This window comes from Psittacula echo (assembly GCF_963264785.1).
Source record: "Psittacula echo genome assembly, chromosome: 2".
In the NCBI taxonomy this organism is placed as follows: Eukaryota; Metazoa; Chordata; class Aves; order Psittaciformes; family Psittacidae; genus Psittacula; species Psittacula echo.
The window spans coordinates 108175096-108198963 of NC_137737.1; the positions used below are offsets into that span (position 1 = coordinate 108175096).

Consider the following 23868-nt stretch of genomic DNA (forward strand, 5'->3'; position numbering starts at 1 on the left):
ACCTAATTAACTGGGAAGATCACTGTTTATAAGAAGCAACCTGGTATAACTACACCTGACAATCTAAAACTTAATTACTAACTGTTGTATGGACTGAAAAATGTAATAACTTGAATAGTTCTGTATATTGCTGATAAACCGTTTTCTATAATAACAGGCCAAATGGATGTTAAAATCAAATAATAACTGCACATGTGAGTGTGCACAGAATGATTGCATGCCTAGCTGGGTTTGATTTAGGGATGAACTGGTATTTCTCTGCAAAGTCACTGATTTTTTGTAAAGAAAGAATGTGTTCGTAACATCTGTTTTATGTGAAGAAACAGCATGCGTTTGGAAAGAGCTATTGGAACAATTACATTAGATGTATGTATGAAATATGATTTAATTATTCGATTACAAAATATAAACCATAAAAAAGGCTAAAAAAAATTCCAAAACAAAACCAGAGGGCAGTTTTGCAGCCTTCTTTAGTTTTTGGTAAATATCCAAACCCCTTGAAATACCCTGCAGCTGTAGACTGCTGAACTTTATTACAAAGCTGTGTGTCAATATTTAAAGAAGTTACACTTAATTTTCTGAAGCAAATGTTAGCTAATAGTTTATGTATTTGTTGCCAAGTATGACAGGAGCCAAATACTCGTGGTTTGTTTGACAATTTTTCTGAAACTTCTTACTCCTTTTGCATAATTTATCTGATCCAAAATGTTGAACATATGAATAACCAGAGTCTGGAACAAAGAAATAACTCCATTGGCCAATTAAAATATGAAGAAGGAAATACAACCATTGCCTAATTTTGACCCAGAGTAACACTACAACATAGCTAATGCAGCCAACTGGTGAAGCTTTTGTAGAAACTGAATGAGAAACTGACCCCTTTGAGTGCTGTCATGTGCATGAGCCTGGTGTCACAGAATCCCAAGGGTTGGAAGGGACCTCAAAAGATCATCTATTCCAACCCCCCTGAAAGAGCAGGGTAACCTAGAGTACATCACACAGGAACTTGTCCAGCCGGGCCTTGAATATCTCCAACGTAGGAGACTCCACAACCCCCCTGGGCAACCTGTTCCAGTGCTCTGTCACTCTCACAGTAAAGAAGTTTTTCCTGATGTTCACATGGAACCTCTTATGCTCCAGTTTACACTCATTACCCCTTGTCCTATCACTGGACATCACTGAGAAAAACCTAGCTCCATCATCCTGACACTCACCCTTTACATATTTGTAAACATTGATGAGGTCACCCCTCAGTCTCCTCTTCTCCAAGCTAAAGAGACCCAGCTCCCTCAGCCTCTCCTCATAAGGGAGATGTTCCACTCCCTTAATCATCTTTGTGGCTCTGCACTGGACTCTCTCCAGCAGGTCCCTGTCCTTCTTGAACTGAGGGGCCCAGAACTGGACACAATATTCCAGATGCGGCCTCACCAAGGCAGAGTAGAGGGGGAGGAGAACCTCTCTTGACCTACTAACCACATCCTTTCTAATGCACCCTAGGATGCCATTGGCCTCTTTGGCCACAAGGGCACAGTGTTGGCTCATGGTCATCCTCCTATCCACCAGGACCCCTAGGTCCCTTTTCCCTTCTCTACTTTCCAGCAGGTCAACCCCAACCTGTACTGGTACATGGGGTTGTTCCTCCCCAGATGCAAGACTCTACACTTGCCCTTGTTGAATTTCATCAAGTTTCTCCCCGCCCAACTCTCCGGGATGTTTAGGTAAGATCACAGAGTGTGTCACCAGCTAGCAGCCCACCTATAGAGGTAAAAGGAAAGAAGAAAAGTTGTGTACTCAAATATCAAATGAAGGAGACAAGACTTCTAAGCCTATGCAGCCTTTGTGAACATAGTAGTACAAGCTATTCCTTTTTATACTCTAGTTTCATATTATTTGATCTTTAGTGAAACGTAGCTCTTGAGGTCTAGTCATTGAGTAAGGTTTTTATTTTTCCTTAAGAAATACAAAATAATTTCTGTCTAATAATGTTAGAGACAAAGTGAAATGTGTGATCCAAGTGCATTTTGAAGACTGAGAAATAAAAAGTTTGAGAAGAGCATACAAATATTATTTCTGTAAAAATACAAGATTTAAAAATGTCATTATGTCAGGAGGCCCTTTTCCTGAGATTTTTCCTCAAGTTTGGGTATTAACAAATAGAAAGCAGTCACCTTCAGCCTTTGAATTGCAGCTCGGATCATAAATTTCTTCACATGGTTTGCAAAACCAGTTTGTACTCTGCTGACAAAAGCACATAGCCTACCTCTTTAGAGAAGTCTTATGTAAACCTGACATGCCAAACACTGGTCCAGAAGAGACAGTTGGTAGTGTTGCCACCAAGGGTTTCAGATTTCTTTCTGGTGAAATTTGCTTGATAAGATGTAGTCTGGCAAACTGACAGAAGCTTTTCAAACCCTTCTATGTGCTGACATTTCACCACAATAGAAGCCTTCCCAGGGCATGTTTAGATTTTGATGAACTGTCAAATTCTGAATAATTTTTCAAATTGGTTTTAGTTTTAATGGAATCATAGAATCATAGAATAGTTAGGGTTGGAAAGGACCTTAAGATCATCCAGTTCCAAACCCCTGCCATGGGTAGGGACACCTCACGCTAAACCATGCCACCCAAGGCCTCATCCAACCTGGCCTTGAACACCGCCAAGGATGGAGCATTCACAACCTCCCTGGGCAACCCATTCCAGTGCCTCACCACCCTCACAGTAAAGAATTTCTTCCTTATATCCAGTCTAAACTTCCCCTGTTTAAGTTTTAACCTGTTACCCCTTCTCCTAATCTCTGAGTCTTATTCAAGAATCTTGCTGTGCTGAAATCTCTTTTCTTTTACAACCTTCTGAATGCTGTTATGCCTGAATCCTATCTAATTCACTGTATTTGTTACCATAATAATGCTGATGCGAAACAAATATGCCATTTACAGGAAAACGTAGAAGGTGAAAACTGTGATCTCTGTAAACCAGGATTCTACAATTTGCAAGAAAGAAACCCTCAGGGCTGCACAGAGTGTTTCTGCTTTGGGGTTTCTGATGTCTGTGACAGCCTAACATGGCCCATCAGTCAGGTATTTATATGTTATGTCCATGACCTAATATTCTTTCCTCAGGCAGCTGCAAAATGTGCTATGTTTCTCTTTGACATGTGCCCAAGTTAACTCCAAATTCTGGCATGTGTCTCCTTACAGAGGAATGGATTTTCAGTGTCATTTGGCAGCTGAGGTAATCAGCATCTCTCAAGGAATTACATAAGTATAATGATAATTTTATTAAGAGGATGAAAATCACACTTATTCAATATTTGTCCCTGTGTAACAGACAGGTAGAGACAATCCTTATCTGAAGTGGCATATTTGCGTGTATTGGATGTCAGACTGGGCTAATGAAAGCATTAGAAGTCTGTATCAGTTCAGTTGAGTTTAGTGACTGCTTTCTAGTGACACCAAGTCTGACTCCATTAACGTCACTATTCTTTCTTGCAGATATCAGACATGACTGGATGGCTTGTTACTGATCTGTATAACACAAGGAGTGTGCAACCTCTGCGAAGCCAATTTGACGGACCCCGTCAAATAAGTATTAACAATACTGAGGCTGTGAAAGTACTGAAACACACTTATTATTGGTCAGCACCTGAGACGTATCTAGGAAATAAAGTAAGTTCTCAGAGTCAAAACTCCTTCATAGCTTCTCTCTTTTAATCATAACATATTGATCTAACTATACAGTTTTTGTAATTAAAAATTACACATAAACCACAGTATTACCAGACTTCCTAATCTACCTTTGCTCTTCAAATCATAGTGTTCCTAGCCAGACATTCCCAGTACCCTCTTCTTGCTCTTTGAGCTTTTTATCTCTCCCCTTTCTTCTCTGCCTATTCTTGATACAATATAATCTTCCTTTTTTCTCTTGACTGTTACTAACTTACATGCTCACATTCTCCATACTCTTGGTTCCTATCCAAATCTCACACCCTTCACAACTTGTCCAATGCAATAGAGAAGACCATTAAATTCTTCTTACCTGCCTCTTGGCCATCTTTTATTTCACATTTATTAGTTTCTAACATGCTAGTCTTTAATTTTTGCCCTGACAACTACTTAAAGCTCTGGGTCTGGCATTTTTGCAGCAGAATCACAGAATAGTAAAGGTTGGAAAGGACCTCTGGAGGTCATCTTTCTCAACCTCCCTACTCAAGCAGTGTCACTGAGAGCAGGCTGCTCAGCACTATGTCCTGAGAGCTGCTCCTAAGTACCTGCAAGAGCATAGTCTCCACAAACTCCCAGGACAACATGTGCTGGTGTTCTATCACAAGCACAATAAAAAAGTGTTAACTGGATGTTCAGAGGGAATCTGCTGTGTTTCCATTTGTGTCTGTTTCCTCTTGTCCTGTCACTGGGCATCACTGAAAAGGGCCTGTCTCTATGCTATTTTCATCCTCCTCTCAGGTTTTTGTATACTTCAATGAGATCTCCCTGAGACTTCTCTAGGCTGGTCAGTCCCGTAACTCTCAGTCCTCATATGAAAAATGCTTTGGGCTCTTACATTGTCTTAGTGGCCCTTTGCTGGGCTCTTTCCAGGATGTCCACCTCTTTCTTGTACTGGGAAGCCCAGAACTGGGTTCAGAACTCCAGCTGTGGCCTCACCAGTGCTAAGTACAGGGAACCTTGCAACCTCATCTTTAATTCAGTCCAGCATCTTTGCCCGTGTAGCCCCGTTTCTTAGTGTGGTGACACAGTAATTGAAAACAAATCTCAGAAATGTATAATTAAGTATTAGTTTTGCACAGGGCAACATTCACTCAAAATTCTGATCTCTTTTTCATTTCATATAGGTCTAACTGTTGATACTACTCTTTAACTTACTTTTAAGTAGTCACCAGCAGTTGTGGGACTAAGAAGCCTGAAAGGTGGAATATGGAATGTGAATAATTCCAACATGCTGTGCCCTGTGGCTAGGACAGTAGCTTAAACCTCTGCTGTTTGTCGAAAGTACTGTAGGTGTTTCACTGAATGAGGGCACTTATCTGAATTATCTCTAGAGCCTTCAGCTACCTTTCCCCACCTGCACAGCAGCAAGCCAGCGCTTGTCTGTGTGCTCATACATACACCATGTTAATTTTTCCCTGGAAAGTGGTGTTTGGAAGCCATGTACTCCTATAATTAGGACATTGTACTGTCCAAGTTCACTTTGTTTTGGTTGGAGGTTATGTTTCCAAGACTTTGCTTTTTTTTTTAATTTCAGCTCACAGCTTTTGGTGGAGACTTGAAGTATACGGTATCTTATGACATTCCAATGGAGAGTGTGGACAGTGATATAGTCTCTAGCGTGGATGTCATCATTCAGGTAGATTTTTATTTTCACCTTGTTACTATTCAAGCATTATTAAGAATCTACGAAAGGGTTAAAAAAAGCAAATAAAATGTTTTTATAGTAGTAGTTTTGTCAGTTTTAATTTTGCTACTAATTTTTCTGATTTTCTCATCCATTTGCCTGAAATTGTAGGTATACAATACTAGTTTTAAATGATAAATACCTAGATTTTAACTCATGTGCAAACAAGTAAGATGTTCATTAACAAATGCACAAGTTCTGTTTAGAAAAGGAACTGCAATAAGCTGGAAGGACTTGTATTAATGAAACAGATGCGTGTGCTTACTGGTTGTTTATTTTTCTTGATTTATGTTGCAGTAAAAAATAAGGCTCTATATTGAATCCTGGCACCTCCAAAAAAGCATAATTTTGTAAAATATATATTTAACAGTAGAACAAAGGAGAAAAGACATTCTGTTTTGTAGAGGAGGGCTGTGTTTGATTAGGTTTTTTTAATTTAACCTAATTATTTTTCCAAAAGAGCATCAAGTATTTCTGAAGTCTCTGAGCCAAAATAGAATAGAATCGTAGTCTTCCTGAAGCCATAGAAAAATGCAGACCTTTTAGAGTCTTTTTCCAGTGCAAGAAATCTAGTTTGCCTCTTTTCAATGATACCTGGATGTGTATCTGACACTTGCTTAATAATATTTGTGTACAAATCCAGAAAATTTTTCTCTGTCTTTCAATTTCAGGGTAATGGGCAGATTTTGAGTACAAGAGCAGCAGGCTTGTCATTACAGCCATATGAGGAGTACTCTAATGCAGTGAGATTTGTAGCAGAGAATTTCATAGAGTTCAATACAAAAAAAGCTATAGACCGGGAAAAGCTGATGACTGTGCTGGTAAACATGACCCATCTTCTCATCAGGGCCAACTACAACATTGCCAAAAAAGCTGTGTACAGGTGAGGGAGAGAAAACAATCAAGTTCATCTATGTACTTTTACTGGTTTTGTGCATATGTATAGTCATAGTGGCAGTATTCCTAAAGTTTTACATTAATAATTTCTGGGGAAAAAAAAAATTTCTATTGAATTTTCTCAAAACAGATCTTGTCCCAAAAATATATTCATGTGGAATGTGTGGAAAAGGGCATTTGGTCGTTTTAAAGATATCTGATAACAGAAACGTTGTTTTCTACTTAAAAGGAATACTGCATAAAAGCCCTATTACAATGACTGCTTTGTTAGAGGGAAATACCTCTGAAACTCTCAACAGTATGCTTATTTTAGTATGTGGCAAGTTAATCCATCACTGACTATTGAAAACCTGCCAGTAAAGATGCTCGCTGTAGTTTCTTTTAATGTCTGTTTGTAGATGGTGCTGGCACTCATGTCTAAGGCAGTGCATAATAGGAAAATTGGGCTGGAATTGATTAACTGGTCACTCTATAGTCTCAAGCCAGCTCTAGCAGTATCTACATCAGACCTTACAGGTCTCTGTTTTACCTTTTATCTAAGATAAAGGAAAAAGGTCTTATCTCTCTCAAGGGAATCGATTCCAGTGCTTCGTCACTATTTACTTTCTTAGCCTTACCTCATTTCTTAATTCCTTCTTCCTTATTTCCTGATTTGGTAGCATTTCATGTCAATAACATTGGACTCGATACCAGGTTTGCCTTGTGCCCTTTTTTGCCCTTGAGTATCGGTGGTATTTATGTCCATTTAGAGATAGTGTGTCCACCTTTCTCAAATGTTTTTAAAGGGTTAACTAAATTATTTTACCTGTGGCTGAGAAGATCATCTCTGCTGCAAAATGCCATTGTTTATAGTAAGAGGTTTTGCTTTGTTCTGTTGTGTGTAGCACCAATGAACTGGTGCTGTTTCTCACTACTTACTCATCTGAGATATGTGTCTGTTTTACACATGGTACACACGGCTATCTTATTTCAGGTCAGCAATAGAAGGCTGCCCTACTGATGTACCTCTAATACCATGACAGAGGGGAAAGGTTTTCTTTAAACCTCTCTGTGGGAGAAGAGACAATGGTAATAAAACCAATGATAACAGCAGGAGGGCACATCTACTCCCCAAATTGCAAATGCAGTTCATAAGACTATGATCACAGTCCTTTCACAACAGGGATCTGTGCTTGTTCCTTAGCTGTCCCTTCCAGGGAGCAGCTCTCAGCAATGTTACTCCCCTAGAAGCAAACTATCCTGTTCAAATTCGATGATGTGATGTTTTCATGCTTGATCCTAGGCTGGACTCTGTGACCCTGGATACTGCAAATGAAAATGTTATAGATCTTTCTTCAGCACCAGATGTGGAATTCTGTGAATGTCCTCAAAGTTACACAGGAATATCCTGTGAGGTAACCTCTTACAGTGTTTTATGTATGCAAAATTGTCTCCTACCTGGAAGGAGCTAGGTTTCAAAGGATGCCTTTAATTATACTGCCATAAAAGTGTATCTTCTGTGGTGAAGTGCTGTCTACTATACTGTACGCAGTGCTGTGGATATTTCTTCCAGATAAACTAAATGGGATTTTTAACTTATTTCTTGAATTCTATTTGGTGGCATTAAAATATGATGATAGACTTTAGAACATCAGTGTTGCAGAGGGAACAGCTGTAAAAGCTCTGTAAAGTTGTTTTGATCTTACCTTACTCACTAAAAGCACTTTTCCTGGATCTGAATTGTGTGCAGTTTATTTCTATTTTATGTCATTAAGTTTATGGAGGCAATAAGGAATTTTAGTAGGGAGGAATGCTAGCCTTTGGAAGATCATGCAAGGGTCAAATGTGTCACACCGGGAGGTGTCTTATATATCTGTGAATAGAAGATTAGGGAGGCAGAGCACCATCTGCAGAGTAGCAGAAATTATTTTTACAAATAATTTTAGTATGAAACCTTGTGCCGTAGCATCATTAATGATTCTGCAGAGGAGGTAGAACATCTGGTTTTTATTGTCCCATAATAAAGAACTTCGCATATTCAACTGCACAAAACTTAGCTCACATGCCTTTAGGGGACAAAGGACTGAATCAAAGTTTTATGGAGTTAATTGTTATCCCCTTTATTCAGTGCAAGTAAAAAACAACCACCAGAAAAAAGCTGCAGTGACATCAATAGTGTTGAAAGAGCATTCAGTTACCACAGTGTGAATGAGTCAGATGGTGGGTGGTCGGAAGCGGGCTCTTTGAAAGTGTTTTCATGTGTACTTTTAACACACATAGTGCTACTGCTTTTTCCTCCTGGTTTCTTTTCAGTCCTGTCTCCCTGGGTACTATCGTGTAGATGGAATACTCTTTGGAGGTATCTGTCAACCTTGCAAATGCAATGGGCATGCAACTGAGTGTGATATTCACGGTGTTTGCTTTGTAAGTCATCCTTCAAAGTATTTGTGTTTTAAGCACCTACTTAGGACAGCATGTTGGCTGTGGGAGACAAGTTTACAGTGTATGTAAATTTAAGTCTATGAGTACCAAGTGTTTCATTTTTTTTTTTTTGCTTTTTATTGTTTATTTCAGATTATGTTCAGGGGGGTCGGTTAAAGTGTTCTCCAGTAAAGAGTTTCTTTCAGTTTATCATCTCAAGTGGGGAATAATCAGAACTAAAATAAACTTGTCACCATATACTGGCTGATAAAAGTCTTAACTTTGCTTGCTGCATGTGACAATAAAACTTTTCCTGCACGGAACAAAATTAAGCCGTGTTTTGGGGGAATACCAGTTTTATGATATATGTTCATCCTCCATGACTGACATCAGTGAAAATTACACATTAGCTTCTGAAGAGCGAATTTAGCTCTCAAGATCTCTTCTGAAATATAAAGGACACAGAAATAAAGCAGCTAAATACTAGTAAGAAATATATAAGAAGTTTGTTACTCTAAATGTGTGCAATATCCAAAATATATTTAAGCTTGTGCGTAAGTAATGTGGCTGATTTCATAGTTTAAAGTATATTCTAAAATACAGGAGAAAAACAATTCAGATTAATTGTTACAACTCGGAAGAAAAAAAACCCTCACTTAATTTCAAAGTTCTACTCCATTCTTCATGTCTTGAAGAAGGGCTTCCTCGAACATTATACTGCATGCAGAAGCAGACTCCTGCAGGAATCCCTCAGGGGCTGGAAAAACATCAAGAGTAAGTAAGAGAAGATTTTTTTTCCATGTCTCACAGGCTTGTCAACACAACACGACAGGACCTTTCTGTGATCAGTGCTTGCCTGGCTTCTATGGAAATCCATCTCAAGGAACTTCTGAGGACTGCCAGCCCTGTGCGTGTCCTCTGAGTTCTGCTGTGAACAAGTAAGCTGCTTATGTGAGATTTTCTTTCGCGTCTTCAGCAAAATCAGAAAGTGAGATAAATTAAAAATGACATGAAATCTGATGGAGAGAGAGAAGACTTTTCTTCTCTTCATTTGAGCGTACTTTCTTGAAAGAGTTTTTTCCGGGTAGACAAATGTATAGACTAAGCTAAGACAGGCTGAGTGAACTTGTGCAATTTGTACGTGAAGTAATACTTTGAGCTATCCTTGAGCATGCAGCAAAATCATTGTTATCTTTCATGTTGTTTCTGAAAACAACAGTGTTGCATGTGAAAAAGAGTTCATTACAGAAATTGGACAGATTTGCTAGAAAGAGGGAAAGGTTTTTAGGGAATTTTGGAGTCTTGCTTTCCTTTAGAAGAAAAACCCTCAAGAATCTTGAGGTTTTAAAATGATAAATTTATTTTTACATATTCTGATGTTTATGGCATTCATGTTAATTTAGAAAAATCTGCAATTACGTGGTTAAATAGGTAGGTGCATGGCCTTGAAGGGTGGATATTGAATGCTTGTGGAAGTCTTGTGATTCTGTGTATTGATATTGACTGCCATAACTGTTGTTGATAGTTTCAGTCCTACTTGCCAACTGAGTGAAGGAGGCGGAATTGTCTGTGACAACTGTCTTCCAGGTTATACTGGTTCTCAGTGTGAAAGGTATGTACACTAGCTTAGGGTAAAATATCTATATCATTGACATCACTAACTGTTCACCATCCTACTTGCTTTGAGTTGTTCAAACCACATGTACAGAATATTCCTAATAAAATTTTATTTCCATTTTGTCTTTGCTTGTAATACAGAGATATTTTAGATAAAAATTCAACAGGAAACGCTCCGTTGGGTGGGCAGTGTTTTACATGACTGCATAACAGCTGATAAAGTTTTTAATCTCGGTGCAGGTGTGCTAATGGTTACTATGGAAATCCAGTCATGCCTGGACAATCATGTGCTCCTTGTGAATGCAATGGCAATGTAAACCCTCAGGAAGATGGTCACTGTGATACCTTCACAGGGAGATGCCTGAAATGCCTGGGGAACACAGCAGGTCACCACTGTGAAAAGTGTGCTGATGGGTATTATGGGGATGCAGTGATTGAGAAAAACTGTCGTGGTAAGCTATTATTATTACTCTCAAAATTTAAAGAAAACAAAAATGGGATGTACACGTAGAATAGATGAGGAGATACGCAGCTTTCCTGAAAACGTTAACCTTCAAGTTGTGAGTTTGCAAGTGCAGGTTGAAAACTGGAGTTTGGTTAGCCTCAGGAAGGAATATTTTGTGCTAGGGACTGACACTTCATATTCCTCAAACATACTGGCTTGCTTGACACTGTCCTTCCAGTAACTTGTAGAAATTTCCTACTTCTGAATGTGTACATATAGGGCTGGAAGAAACAAACTTCTCAAATGTATCTATTCACACAGGTTTGGGTTTTTTTTATGTTTTAGCCCAAGTATATAGTAGAGATATTACTGTAGTATATTAACGTCTGTGGGATATAAACAGGTGAAACACATATTGTATCCCAAATTCGGAATTCTGTATAATAATGCATAGAGATAGACATTAATAAAGTTTTTTAATTCGATTTCTTTTTGTCTAAACATAAGCCTGTGCATGCCATGTGAATGGTTCCCTTTCGACCACTTGTCATCATGAAACAGGCTTCTGTCAGTGCAAATCAAATGTGATTGGAGAAAGGTGTGATAAGTGCTTGGTAAGCATGTATTTACCTGTTCCTCATCTCTACTTTTTTTGTATCTTGGCCTTCCTGTTTATCTATAGATATCGATTAGAGCAGGTATTCTAGAGTGAATAGCATCAAATGTATTCAGGGGAGAGGGGACCTGTTACTGGAGTGGAGACCAAAGGTTTGTCTGCATGGGCTTTTATAGTTGCAAATTGCTCTGCCTGTGCTCTTTGCAGATGTGAAGCTATGTAGTTGACTCAGCATCCTTCTGAATAGGGCTGTTCAGGCTAGTCTTGCATTCACTGACAGTGTTGGCTTACAAAAGCCAGGTTGGCTTTCAGAAAAACATGTGCGGCCATGTTGGCTTACAAAAAAACAAAACTGAACGCTGCTAACAGACCCAAAGGAATCCTAGCACTGTGCTTCTGCAAAATGGAGTCTTAGTGGGAATATCTGGAGAATGCGATTGGTGATAATAAATGCATCATGGCTGAACACCAAAAAAGGATTCAGTTAAAAGACAGGACTGTTACAAGAACAAGTAGATATTTACTGGTGATGCAAAACAGCAGTTTCCAGCCTTTGCTAAGTGTAGAACTGCCTCAGAGACCAGAGCAGGAAATCTGTGCCCAGTTACAGCCCTTGTGCCAGCCCAGCTGAATGCCTTTCAATCCACATGTACCATGGGTTACTGACCCTGCTCTGTTCTGGTCGTTCATTCACATTCACAGAAATCTCTGCTTGGTCAGTACAGTAAAATATCCTGGAACCTTAAAACATAAATCTCATTAATGAGATTAGAGGACCACGAGAGCATTTCAATGTTCACATCTTTACCCAAATGCATACTTGTATATGGCTGGGAACAGTGAAGGGATAATGCCAGGGAATCCTGCAGGTCAGGGAATTCATGCAGGTCAGACAGCAAAGAAAGTAAACAAGAGACAATAAGAGTGTACATTGTATTGTTTTTTAAAAAAATATGAAATATAGTTTAAATGTATTTACTTCCTATCCAACAGAACGGTTATTATGGCCTGCTTACTGGGCTTGGCTGCATTCCCTGCAACTGTAGTCAATTTGGCTCAGTCTCCAAGGACTGCAATCATGAGGGGCAGTGCCACTGTGTACCAGGAGTGGCTGGAGAAAAGTGTGATCGTTGTGCTCATGGCTTTCATATGTTCCAGGATGGTGGCTGCACACGTAAGCTCTGATCCATGATCCTTTCAGGGTTTGTTTGGAATTTCTTTCATCAACATATTTTACGTTAAACTCTGTCAAATGTCAGTTCTGATGATTGTATGGAAAAATCTGTTGAATGGTCTCCTAATACTTTGATTAAGCTAGGGAACAAAACATTTCTTTACTTATTGTGTGGTTCCTTGTGAAAGGTTGTGACTATGAAGTAACAACTCATAAAGGTTGTATGAGAGAAATTACATCCTCAGTAGCTCCTTTGTCTCTTTTTTTGGTACAAAACTTTTTATTCCTTTAGACAGAATAAAACCTTTTTTTCTGCAATCATAAAAGCTAAGAGCTATTACTCTTGCATATTTTTACCTTGGTTTTTTTCAATTATTTCTTAAAAATATGTATTATAGTTTTATAAGATGTCATCAACACTATTTTCCCATCATCGTGTGTACAATTTTTCATCATGGTACAGGGAAAAATGTTAATTCAAATGGAAAGTATGCCATCGAAACCCCTTATATATCATGTTAATAAGATGCCCTTTTCAAGAGTATAGCTAAAGGAATACCTACCTTTTCTCCAACCTGACAGAAACATTTTTCTCATGCCTCAAATAGTACAGGAATATGAAATCTGCAGTGAGATTATGTGAAAGGATTATGTTTTGGAACATATATACTGTGTCTTTATTAAGAATCAAAGATCATTTAAATACTTTTAACCATTTCAGTCTTGAAAATTTTGTAAATGTTATTAAAGCAATTAATAAAACCACTTTCCTGAACTTCTGATTTTTAGCAAGAATTGCATTGGATTCCATAAATAGACAAGTGCTTCCTGCAGCAGTTAGTTATTAAAAAATAGTTATCAATCCTTATTATTCACTAATTGGTTCTTGAAAAATATTAATTCCTGTGATTAATTCTTGCACCTGCTTGAGAACATTATCATATCTTCTGATGAGTTTTGTATCCTTAATAATAGATTTTTTTCTTACAAACTTATTCTTCTCCACAATAATTTCATTTAGCTTTATTGATTCACCTGTGGAAATGCCACACTGCTTTTTAAACCACCAAACAGGCTATGTTAAGAAGAAATAATGGGCTCTCAATAGAAAAATGTCACTGTGGTCATAGTTTGTTTCTCAGTGACTAAGGGTGACAAGGAGTTCGTAGCAGAATGGATAAACTGTACGGCATGCTTAAAAAATTAAGACTATCATTGGTATCTGTAGCTAAAGCAAAGATAAAGATAATTACTTGGTCCTACTTCTCTTGCAGCCTGTGACTGTGCTCATACTCAGAACAACTGTAATGCTGATTCTGGCCAATGCATTTGTCCCCCTCACACTCAGGGACCAAAATGTGAACTCTGTGAAGAATATCACTGGGGACTCTCTCCTGAGTTTGGCTGCAAGGTATGTTAGGCTGGCCAAAAAACCATGGCTGTTCAAAACAATTTTCCTTATACTAATGTCAGAATTGGAGTCTTGTTTTGAAAACCTTCCTGTTTATTCTCTGTCTCAAAGTGTTAGGGCAACATGTTTACATTAAAAAAAACCAGACTGTAAAGTGTTTATTGAGGAACCTTCCAAGGAAGCTGTCTTTGAAAATAATGATCAGAGTGTCTTTTCTGGATAGGTATGTAGATCATATTAAAATTTTGAAGTGTGTATTCTTATTTTCAAGTGCTTAGTGGTACTAAACCAGATTCATAGCAACAATTGGCAACAGGGAACATAGTTTCCGTGCTAGTCAAGGAGTGATATTATGGTTTTAAGAACAATGAAATTTAGCTTATCTGGAAAGTCACTGCATGGTTTTGTTCTAAATATTTAAAATTAAAATGGTATAAGGTAACTCCCATTATGTCAGCTTAATATTTATGATTAAGAAGTAAAATGCCAACTCAGTGCAGATCTAAGGAGTAGCAACCATTTATGCAATTAGGTTCATGCACTAAATTCCTGACAATGGCATTGGGCCAATCTTTTTATAACTTGTGAGATTTTAAAATGCCTCAGAATTACAAGAATGTAATAGCTAATTTCAATTGAGAAACCACAAATATAATCAACTTGACAAGGTCTGTCATTATATGCAGTAAGTACTTGACAAGTACAAGTATCAGCCAAAGTGTTTTTTTCTCTCTGTAATTTTTTAAACTAAGGATGATAAAACAGTCCTATAATATCTCTTCAGGGTTTACATTCTTAGAGATTTAAAGAAACTTACTTGACAGCCATTCTTTAATCCACTGCTTTGTCAGCTACCAGCTACTGTTGTTCTTATCCTGGTGTTCTGCAAATTCAGTATGCTGGTCCCTGTGCATTTCTATTTAAGTATTCCTTTCATGGGGTGATTCCCCAGTACTTGTCAATGATCAAGTTGAATTAACTATGTAGCTGCTCACTTCTGCTAAGTTGTTTAGCATTCCTGTTGGTTACAGCATTGCAGTAATAGACACAAATTACTCTAAGGTATTTTAGTTATTTTCTTGATGCAATAAACAGTACTGTGATCTGCAGGTAACATCCCAACAGAGGCTCTCCTGGGCTGAATAGTCAGCTGTGGCAGGTTGAGATCCAGTGCAATGTCTACTGGGCAAACCCTGGAAAGGCTCTTGCGTGCTCTTTACATGGGTGAAATGGGGTTAATGCTATCAGAAACCCAGCTAGTTTGTTTTGCAACACAGACTGCATTAGTGGGATACTTCATCTGGCTCTATTTCTTACTGTTTTCTTGGTATTTAGCAGCAAATCTGAGTGTGTTGATGGAGCAGAGCTATAGTCATATTTTACTTACTACCTATTTCAAGTATGCTGCAGCAGTTAATTGTACCTTGGAGTCCTTATTTATCTTTATCACATATAGGTAGAGATTGAAGTACACTGAAGTTATTTCTATTATTATGATTCCAAAAATAGGGTTTAATATTCATAGCTGTAGACCTTTAGCCAAGCTGTCAACTTGTTTGGTCATAAAGTTTATTAGACTAGGCAGTGTAGTACCTAGTGTTTGCTGCTAGAGTAAAAACTGCTTAATACAAGGAATACTAACGGTGAAAACAGCAAACTTGTGAAGAATGCTAAAGGACGCATAGCGATGCTAATAGATTTTGTGGGTCTTTGTGTAGAGTGCTTTACAAAGTAAGGCTTTGCATCTCAAATGATGAGATTATGAGGAAAGAAGACTGGGGGAAAATTCTCATAGTCAGGTGATGATAGATGGAATGTTCTTTCTGCCTGCACTTTTAGAAATAACTACAAAGCAAAATTGGACTTGTTAGGTAATGACAGATATGAAATTAAGACTGAAGATTAAATCTAGTCTGCTTCAAAAAAGAATGACAAATTAGGTACATCCACTTTGCATTTTGTAATAACAAGTTCATATTACTGATTGCGTAATGAATGTTGGGCTCTGCTAGAGAACGGTATTCCTTTAGTAGTGAGCTGCCAGGCGTGCTGAGCTTCCCACCTTTGGATACAATGAGATTCTTGGTTCCTTACCAAATCGTAAATGAAGTTTGAGCAGGATGTACACAATATTAATGCTTCTTGGAATCTTTAAAGAATGTCAGTATTAAGATTTTTCTATTATATTCATAAAATTATTGTACTTACAGATTTATTTCATGCAACAATTATATAACATAATTTTAATTTATTTACTGTACTCAATAAATAGAATTTTAAGTAAAATCTTCAGACTTCTTTTTTTTCTGGAACAGGTTCCTTCAACTCCTTTGATTCCCAACACAGATTTGATTAGCAATGCTTCTTACTTTTAGCTATCCACTTTTTACTGCAAGTGCAGTTCTTCGCTCAAATACAAACCAAACAACCCCATTTCTCTGTGGAAGTTCTTCCCTTTTATTATTGTATAGTAATTGTTGACAAACATTGAGTTTTAAGAGCTGCTCTAATTTTACTGTGCTGTTTCTGTTGTGACAAAATTGTTTTTAAAGATTTGCTATTTATGAACAATTATTCTCTTCATCTAAGGCTTGCAACTGCAGCAACACTGGTTCAACCAACCTCCAGTGTGATGTCTTGACGGGTCAATGCCAGTGCAAAATTGAATATGGAGGACAAGACTGTTCCAGGTGTGCATTAGGCTACAGGGACTACCCAGACTGTGTTGCCTGTGACTGTGATTTGAGTGGAACCAAAGCAGAGATGTGTGATGACACTGAAGGACTTTGTGGTTGTGAAGAAGAAACGGGCATCTGTACCTGCAAGGTACTGAAGTATTTAGACCCTTTTGGAATAGCACTAGGGTTTTCTGGACACTTTATACGTAAAAGTCATGGAGGTTATAGAGCTCAAAGGGCTTCAGAAGGCAGTCTGCATCCTTTCTTTGAGACGTTTATGAGCTCACCTGTATCACCCCTAGAGGGTTTTCTCTGCCAGTGCTGAACAGGTCATATGTTTCTACATTGAGCTACAAAAAACTATTCCTTGATAGAGTCTAGAAATATATTGCTGCAGGAGTTTTTCTGTCTTGAATGGAAATGTTTAGCTGCTAATTTTTGCTAGAAGTTCAAACAATTTAGTTTCAGTGTTCTGAGTTTGTTTTTTGTTTGTGTTTTATTTTTTTAAACATAATAATTTAAAAATAATTGAAAAAATAATGCATTACATAGTAAAACAAAATAGATACAATAATTGACTTCCTGTTTATGTAATTTACATAGCAACTAGTTTTTCTTCCAAAAAAGAGCAGTCTTTCATTCAGCTAGCAAAGTTACATGAGTGTGCTGTTATGTTCTTCTTATTTCCTCCAGGAAAATGTATTTGGTCTACAATGCAGTGAGTGTAAACCTGGAACTTTTGCTTTGTCTGCCAACAATGCACTAGGTTGTACTCCGTGCTTCTGCTTTGGGATGTCCACATTTTGTTCAGAACTAGAAGATCATGTGAGAATTCCTGTAAGTAAAGTGACATAGATATACAGACACTGGTGTTATCCTCACGTTAGGTACCATGCTGGTGTGCCTAAGGTTGCATAGATTTCATGAATTGGGTGAATGTAATTGGCTACTTTATGGAGGCAGTGGCATATGGCAGAACAAAAAAAGAAAGTAAATGATGAATGATTGTGGTCTTATTTCTGAAACCTGTGTTTCACTCTTCGCTTTTAACAAAAATAAATATCAAACATGTTTCCTGAGTTTTTTGTTGGGGAATTTATCACTCTAAGATGGCCTATTGACTATCTCAGAACGGTGTTAGCAGCGTATTACATGGAGATAGATTTATTTTTTTTTTAATTAACAAATCTATTGCTCCTTGTGTTGCAGATAACCTTAACTCCAGATCAGTCCATTCTGCATGTAGTAGCTCAAAGTAACCTGACTGGAACAGTCGAAGGAGTATTTTCACAATTTCCTGACATTGTACTGGATGCTACCATAGTCAGAAAATACTTAAATACAGAAACATTTTACTGGAGGTTACCAGCGCAGTTTCAGGGAGATCAAGTAAGATAACAATTTCTTTATTGTCTAATAGTCACTCCTTTATTGTATAATAGTCACTTTTCCTGCCTTAGTTCTATTCTTGTAGCTCATAGTATTATAAATGCTCAGTGGCTGAACTTATTTATAGCAAGCACAAGCAATATGTTTACATTACCCTTTCCTAATGAGATTTTTCTTGACCCTGTAAATCAGTAACACCCATATTTAATTAACATATTATTCTTCAGAGATTGTATAGGAGAAAAAGTGATGTATTCAAATCTGCTTTAGAAACCTGATTTTTCAACATTGATTGATGATAGATATATATTTTGGAAACACTATTGCTTAGGAATTAAATGAAAGTTGAGTACACACTTTCAAAGGGCCTAAAAGAAGAAACTATGAAATATGCATTTAACCTTGGTGCAGAAACTGCTGAGTTGAAGTCAGTTTTCATGTTTTATTGCCAACTCTTCAAAGAACTGTCAGTTTTCAAGTCTTCTGATGATGTTAAAATATTTTCAGCTAGTAGCTCTAACCTTGGAGTAAAAAAATATTAACAATTTTTTATCAAAACAGCTCATGGCCTATGGAGGGAAGCTGAGATACACTGTTGCTTTTTATGCTTTGGATGGCTTTGGAACCTCAAATTTTGAGCCACAAATTCTAATGAAAGGAGGTCACACCAGCAAGTTGGTCATCTATGTAGACATCCCTTCTCCAGAAAATGGAGTAAAAGCTGACAAGGAGGTAGAAATGAAGGAGGTAAGCCAAAACATTGGTGGGGAAATATTTCCTTCTGTGAACTTCCTATAAAAACTGGGCGTGAAAGTTGAGCGCATTGAAGGAGAGAAGACATGATAAAAGACCAGGTCTTGTTCTAACACAAAGCAAGATTTTTGGTTTTCTGGGACCTACAGTTTAGATAGAATCACTGTGACTGCATTTCTGAAAGAACACATAAGGAGGAACCTTTTGTGTAACATCATTACCTTAAAGTGAGCTTGAACACTCATGGTTTTAATGAGCTGTTTTTCCCTAGGATTCTTGGAAGTATTTTAACTCTGTGTCTGATGGGCCTGTCTTACGTTCTGACTTCATATCTGTGCTAAGCAATGTTGAATACATTCTTATCAAGGCAGCTTATGGTCAAGGATTACAGCAAAGCAGGTAAAGTAATCTCTGATTGCATTTACTTATTCTATTGCATTTACTATAATTTAACCTAGAAGTATTCCCAACTGAACTATACAGTAAAGATTTAACTCATATTAGAGAAATGTTCAATTTTCTGATTTTCGTTCTTCCTCTGATCACAAAACATTTATGGCTTTTAATGGCAGCAGAATCCCTCTTCAATTCTTTCTGTGAAACAGCAACTGTCTCTGCTGCTTACTTTGATAGAAAGCCCATAAAGAAGCAGAGAGCCTTACAAGCTGATGCAGTATTCTGCAGGATGTTTTATAGTTGGATATTTTCTGAATTATTTCTTTCCCATCTTATTTTTATAAATATTGAATTTTTTTGAGTACTGATTTTTTTTTTTTTTCCTATTAGAACACATGTTCCCCTGAGTTTTAGGGTTTGTACCGATCTAGGTCTCTCCTGTAGCTTTATGCACCCTGGGCAGTGGTAGTAAAATATTTCCACCCCAGAAAGGTAGCATTTTATCTGCCATTTTGAACAGAACTAGGTTACTCATGAGAAGGAGGAAATGCGTTATGGACATCGCATCCGTCAGTGTGGCAACTAACAAGACAAGCAGAGATGCATCCAATGAAAACCCTATATCTGAATTGTCTTCACAGCTGTGAAGAAGTGTGGTTCCACCTAAAGATTTGCGATTATTTTTGATTCACATGCCCTCAACTACGTTTTTGCTAACTGACCAAAAATATGTAGGACAAATTAGATGTATTTCCTTCTGTCTGGTGGTTCTGAGGCGGAAATATGTACTCTTGTATGGTGGGCTTGTTAAGTTATGCAGACCAATGGGAATCAACCTATATTACTTTGAAATATTTCTGATTTGTTCATTGTAGGTCCTGAAATTTCATACATAAGTCAAGAACCTTCAGATTTTATTGAGATATTCGCATGGGGAAAAGGGGACCATGAGGGATTATGTATGGCAACCCTGACCTTGAAACATAAAAAATGTTTGAATCTCAGTTTTGGTGCTAGAACTTCTCTAGACGTTTACACTCTCTTCTGCATATGTCTTGTAGAATTGCAAATATCTCAATGGAAATTGCAGTGAAGTTTGAAGAAATGCATCTAGGCAGAGCTAGAGCTCGTCTTGTAGAGCAATGTAGATGTCCTGCTGGTTATGCTGGATTGTCCTGTCAGGTACAGCATCCTTGATTCCTTTTTATGTGTCTAATAGTGAGATAATTTAAACATTTAGTTAAATGGCTTTTAAAATTGTTTGTAACTGTTGGTAGGTGTGACCATATATTTGTTTCATTTTGCTCCCCTTACAAATAGAGCTGTGCTCCAGGATACTATAGGGGAAAGCATACAGAGCTTGGTGTAAAAGAGCTTCACACTCTGATAGCACCATGTGTGCCATGTCAGTGCCACAACCACAGTGATACTTGTGATCCTGAAACTGGAAAGTGCTTGGTATGTAAAATTTGTACTTTATTCTGTTGGTTTCACCTCAACACACAATAGTGGTAGCCTATGGAAGGAGTTTCTGGGAGAGCTATTTGGCTCTAGTATTTGTTATGGGATTTTCCCTCCAACTCTGAAAACAGGAAAATCTGAGTAGTATTTCCCTTGGGGTCCAGTCAGGAAAATTATCAAGCTCTTTGGGCACTAACATCTTCAAAATAATTAAATTAGTTTAGTTTTAGTTGTACTTCAAAAGTAACTTATATACCAGTTCAGTTTATCTGTTTTTCTGTGAGACTTTTTGGGCTTCTGTTCTTTATCTGGCCAAGGTCTGCTTAGTCACACAAAAAAGAAGTAAAGGAAGCAGTAAGCCATACCACACCACAGAATAGGTCAAAGTCAAATTCTTTGCTTCTCAGGAAGAGAATCCTCTGCACAGCTTTAACTGATGCTTTTTAAACTCATAGAGACTAAATTTGTATAAGGATATGCTTCAGCCAAGTTATTTTGCTTATTTCTTTCATTTTATCCCAAAGGTTGCAAAGAGGGGCCACATCTGACTAACACATTGCTTCTCTCTTGTGGGCTGACAGCCCTGCGAACAGAAAATTTTCAGCTAACCACATAAGGCACATTAAGTCTGTACTCTGGTTGGCTTAATATTCTTTCCTAAAGTTTTTCCAGTTGCTTTGTTTTTCCAATAGTGAGTTGGTTAGTTCAGAGTCAGCATCTGCTGAATTTATTCTTGAAGTCGATTTTTAAAGTGAGTTTGCTTTGTCCTTCAGGCTTCTGTAAACCATTCTTTCACTTTCAGATTTGTCCTAAAGTACGTATCTCATGATTAAGAACTGTGGTTCTCACTTCTACAGGGCAAAAACACATAGGTCTTTCACACTAGTGAATACTAGTCATTCTCAGACTCCTACGTGTTGAGATTACTACTTAGACATTACTGGCTGAGTAGTGTAGGCAAAAGAAATGGTTTTCACCTCTGATTTCTGCTCCCCATACAATAGAAGGCTGCATTGCTACTGCTTACTCTCTTCAAGTAACCTTTAAAATATACACACTAACAAGAATACTTATCAAAAAATAGGAAAAAAGGAGAAACTGAATTTTATTCACTCAGGGGCCTAGTCAGTTAGATTATAACACCAATTTAGTGTTTTAATATTAATAGCACTGGCTGTTGATCAGTAATGATGTCAAATTAAACTGTGATCCTAACTGGGATGGTCCTTGGTTTATAGCATGCAAATGCATTTGCTGAAACCTTAAAAGCTATATTTTTCATTCAGGTAATCTGTTAATTTTTCCATCAGTTGCTTTTTTGGTTTTTGGGGGGTTTTTTGGGGGGTGTGTTTGGGTTTTTTTTGTGTTGTTGTTGAGGATTTTTTGCTTTGTACTATGATTTCCTGGCCTGAATTTGATTAATAGAAGCAGAAATATATAAACCTTAATGAAAATTTAGAAAAGAAATTAGGTCAGCCTGCCTGAGGGGGTGTTCACATAGGAGAAAATATGCTGGCATCCTGCTTATTTTTGCATAAGAGGCTCCTCCACTCACAGAATGCTGACCAATAGGTAGTGACATTTAGAGTTGATTGTTGGAAATACATTTACTGATTGGAGGGAAGATAAAGTTCCTCTTGTTTGTTGTTGTTTTAAATTGTCTGAATTCCTTTTTGTGTATCAGAACTGCAGAGATAACACAGTTGGTGATTACTGCAGTGCTTGTGCCCCAGGCTACTATGGGAAAGTAATTGGATCCGTGAACGACTGCTCTCTTTGTGCCTGTCCCAGAGCCAACCCTGTTAGGTAACCAGAACTTATTAAATCCAATGTGCATTTTAGTAGCCTGGATTTCTTGTGCTGTATGTCCCATCTTCTACTCCTACCATGCTATGACAACAGGAGTTATCATTACATATCCTTAAGTTTTAGGCATTTGAAAACTACCTATTTTAGTAAATGAGAGCTTATATTCTGAGTTGTTCACAGCTAGTGGTAACTCTGTGAGGTTTTAAAATAAAAAGATTAACTGATAGATAATTTTTTTTTTTTCTCTAAGTAGATCAGCCACATAGAATGTTTTACAGATAGTGAAGTTGCTCTGACATGTGTTAAGCTCAAATGTGGGTCTCTTTCTTCATTCAGGAAACAATGCTTTCGTGTTTACAAAGTTTCAGGTCATCTCCAGTCAATGCAGGAACTTTTCATGAGATCAGCCATAGGGGAAGAACAAGTACTCTTCTGTTTGAAATTTCTGTATCTGTTTGTTTGGTAGAGGAACAGTTAACCTCATATTTTGAAAATAAAAATGCTGTGCAGGCTGATTTTTTTTTTTTTTTTACTCCATAAGCCTGAAAAAGGTATTTGTTGTTTGCTTTTGGATAATTGAATTAGAGTAAGAGTCTAGCAACTCTGACATTCTCATGCAAGTCTCAGTTAGATGCATCCTATAGCATAGATCACGCAGCATCCGTTTTTCATTGTCTTATCTTTTAAAAGGAAGGGCATAAGGTGCTTTAGCATGTTGTACAGTAATGGAGTCACTTTGAGAAAGCAAACTTTTTAATCAATAAAGTACATATTCTAGAGCACTGCACCAGATTGAGCAGAGGATGCTTACAGTGTTTAACCTGTGGCTGAAAGTGTTCTCTGTCTTTGTATGGTCTTCCATTCATGTGCTAGCAGGCATTTGTTTATCCTTCCTCCAGCTTTAGTCCCACTTGTGTCCTGAAAGGTGTTCAGGATTACCACTGTGATGCTTGTCTCCCAGGATATGAAGGACAGTATTGTGAAAGGTAAGTTACATGTGGTGTCCCCATTTATTCCCAGCTTCCAAGGACAGTTTGATTAATACAAGTCACAAATCCATGGGCCTCAATGAGATGCATCCAAGAGTGCTGAAGAAGCTGGCAAATGTTATTGCTAAGCCACTCTCCATCACCTTTGAAAGGTCATGGAGAACAAGAGAGGTGCCCAAGGATTGGAGGAAAGCCAGTGTCACTCCAGTCTTCAAAAACGGCAAGAAGGAGGACACAAGAAACTTTGGGGGATGGGAGGAGGTGGTCTTTAATTTTTCCCATTTTCCCCCAGTGTTCATAAGTAAATATATGAATGAGTACGCAAGGACTTAGAATGATCTGTTAGTTACTGTTACAGAAGCCATTAATTAAAAAACTATCAGTGATTCTCAAAGATAAATGTAACATCTAATTTCACAATGAATA

The 23868-nt window shown here is 37.7% G+C and overlaps 1 protein-coding gene across 1 annotated transcript in view; it reads left to right on the forward strand.

The window, feature by feature from the left end:
- LAMA1 (laminin subunit alpha 1) overlaps positions 1-23868 on the forward strand; it is a gene marked incomplete at both ends in the record, with an annotated part of 115440 nt that overhangs the window by 52649 nt on the left and 38923 nt on the right. The window contains 21 exons of the mRNA XM_080611385.1: positions 2938-3078; positions 3493-3666; positions 5258-5359; positions 6079-6290; positions 7587-7698; positions 8597-8707; positions 9515-9642; positions 10230-10316; positions 10562-10773; positions 11274-11380; positions 12376-12556; positions 13831-13967; positions 16557-16793; positions 17339-17482; positions 17855-18034; positions 18596-18781; positions 19059-19186; positions 20245-20365; positions 20504-20641; positions 22329-22450; positions 23353-23439. Of these exons, the coding sequence (XP_080467511.1) occupies positions 2938-3078; positions 3493-3666; positions 5258-5359; positions 6079-6290; positions 7587-7698; positions 8597-8707; positions 9515-9642; positions 10230-10316; positions 10562-10773; positions 11274-11380; positions 12376-12556; positions 13831-13967; positions 16557-16793; positions 17339-17482; positions 17855-18034; positions 18596-18781; positions 19059-19186; positions 20245-20365; positions 20504-20641; positions 22329-22450; positions 23353-23439 (3047 nt within the window). The remainder of the gene's footprint in view (positions 1-2937; positions 3079-3492; positions 3667-5257; positions 5360-6078; positions 6291-7586; positions 7699-8596; positions 8708-9514; positions 9643-10229; positions 10317-10561; positions 10774-11273; positions 11381-12375; positions 12557-13830; positions 13968-16556; positions 16794-17338; positions 17483-17854; positions 18035-18595; positions 18782-19058; positions 19187-20244; positions 20366-20503; positions 20642-22328; positions 22451-23352; positions 23440-23868) is intronic.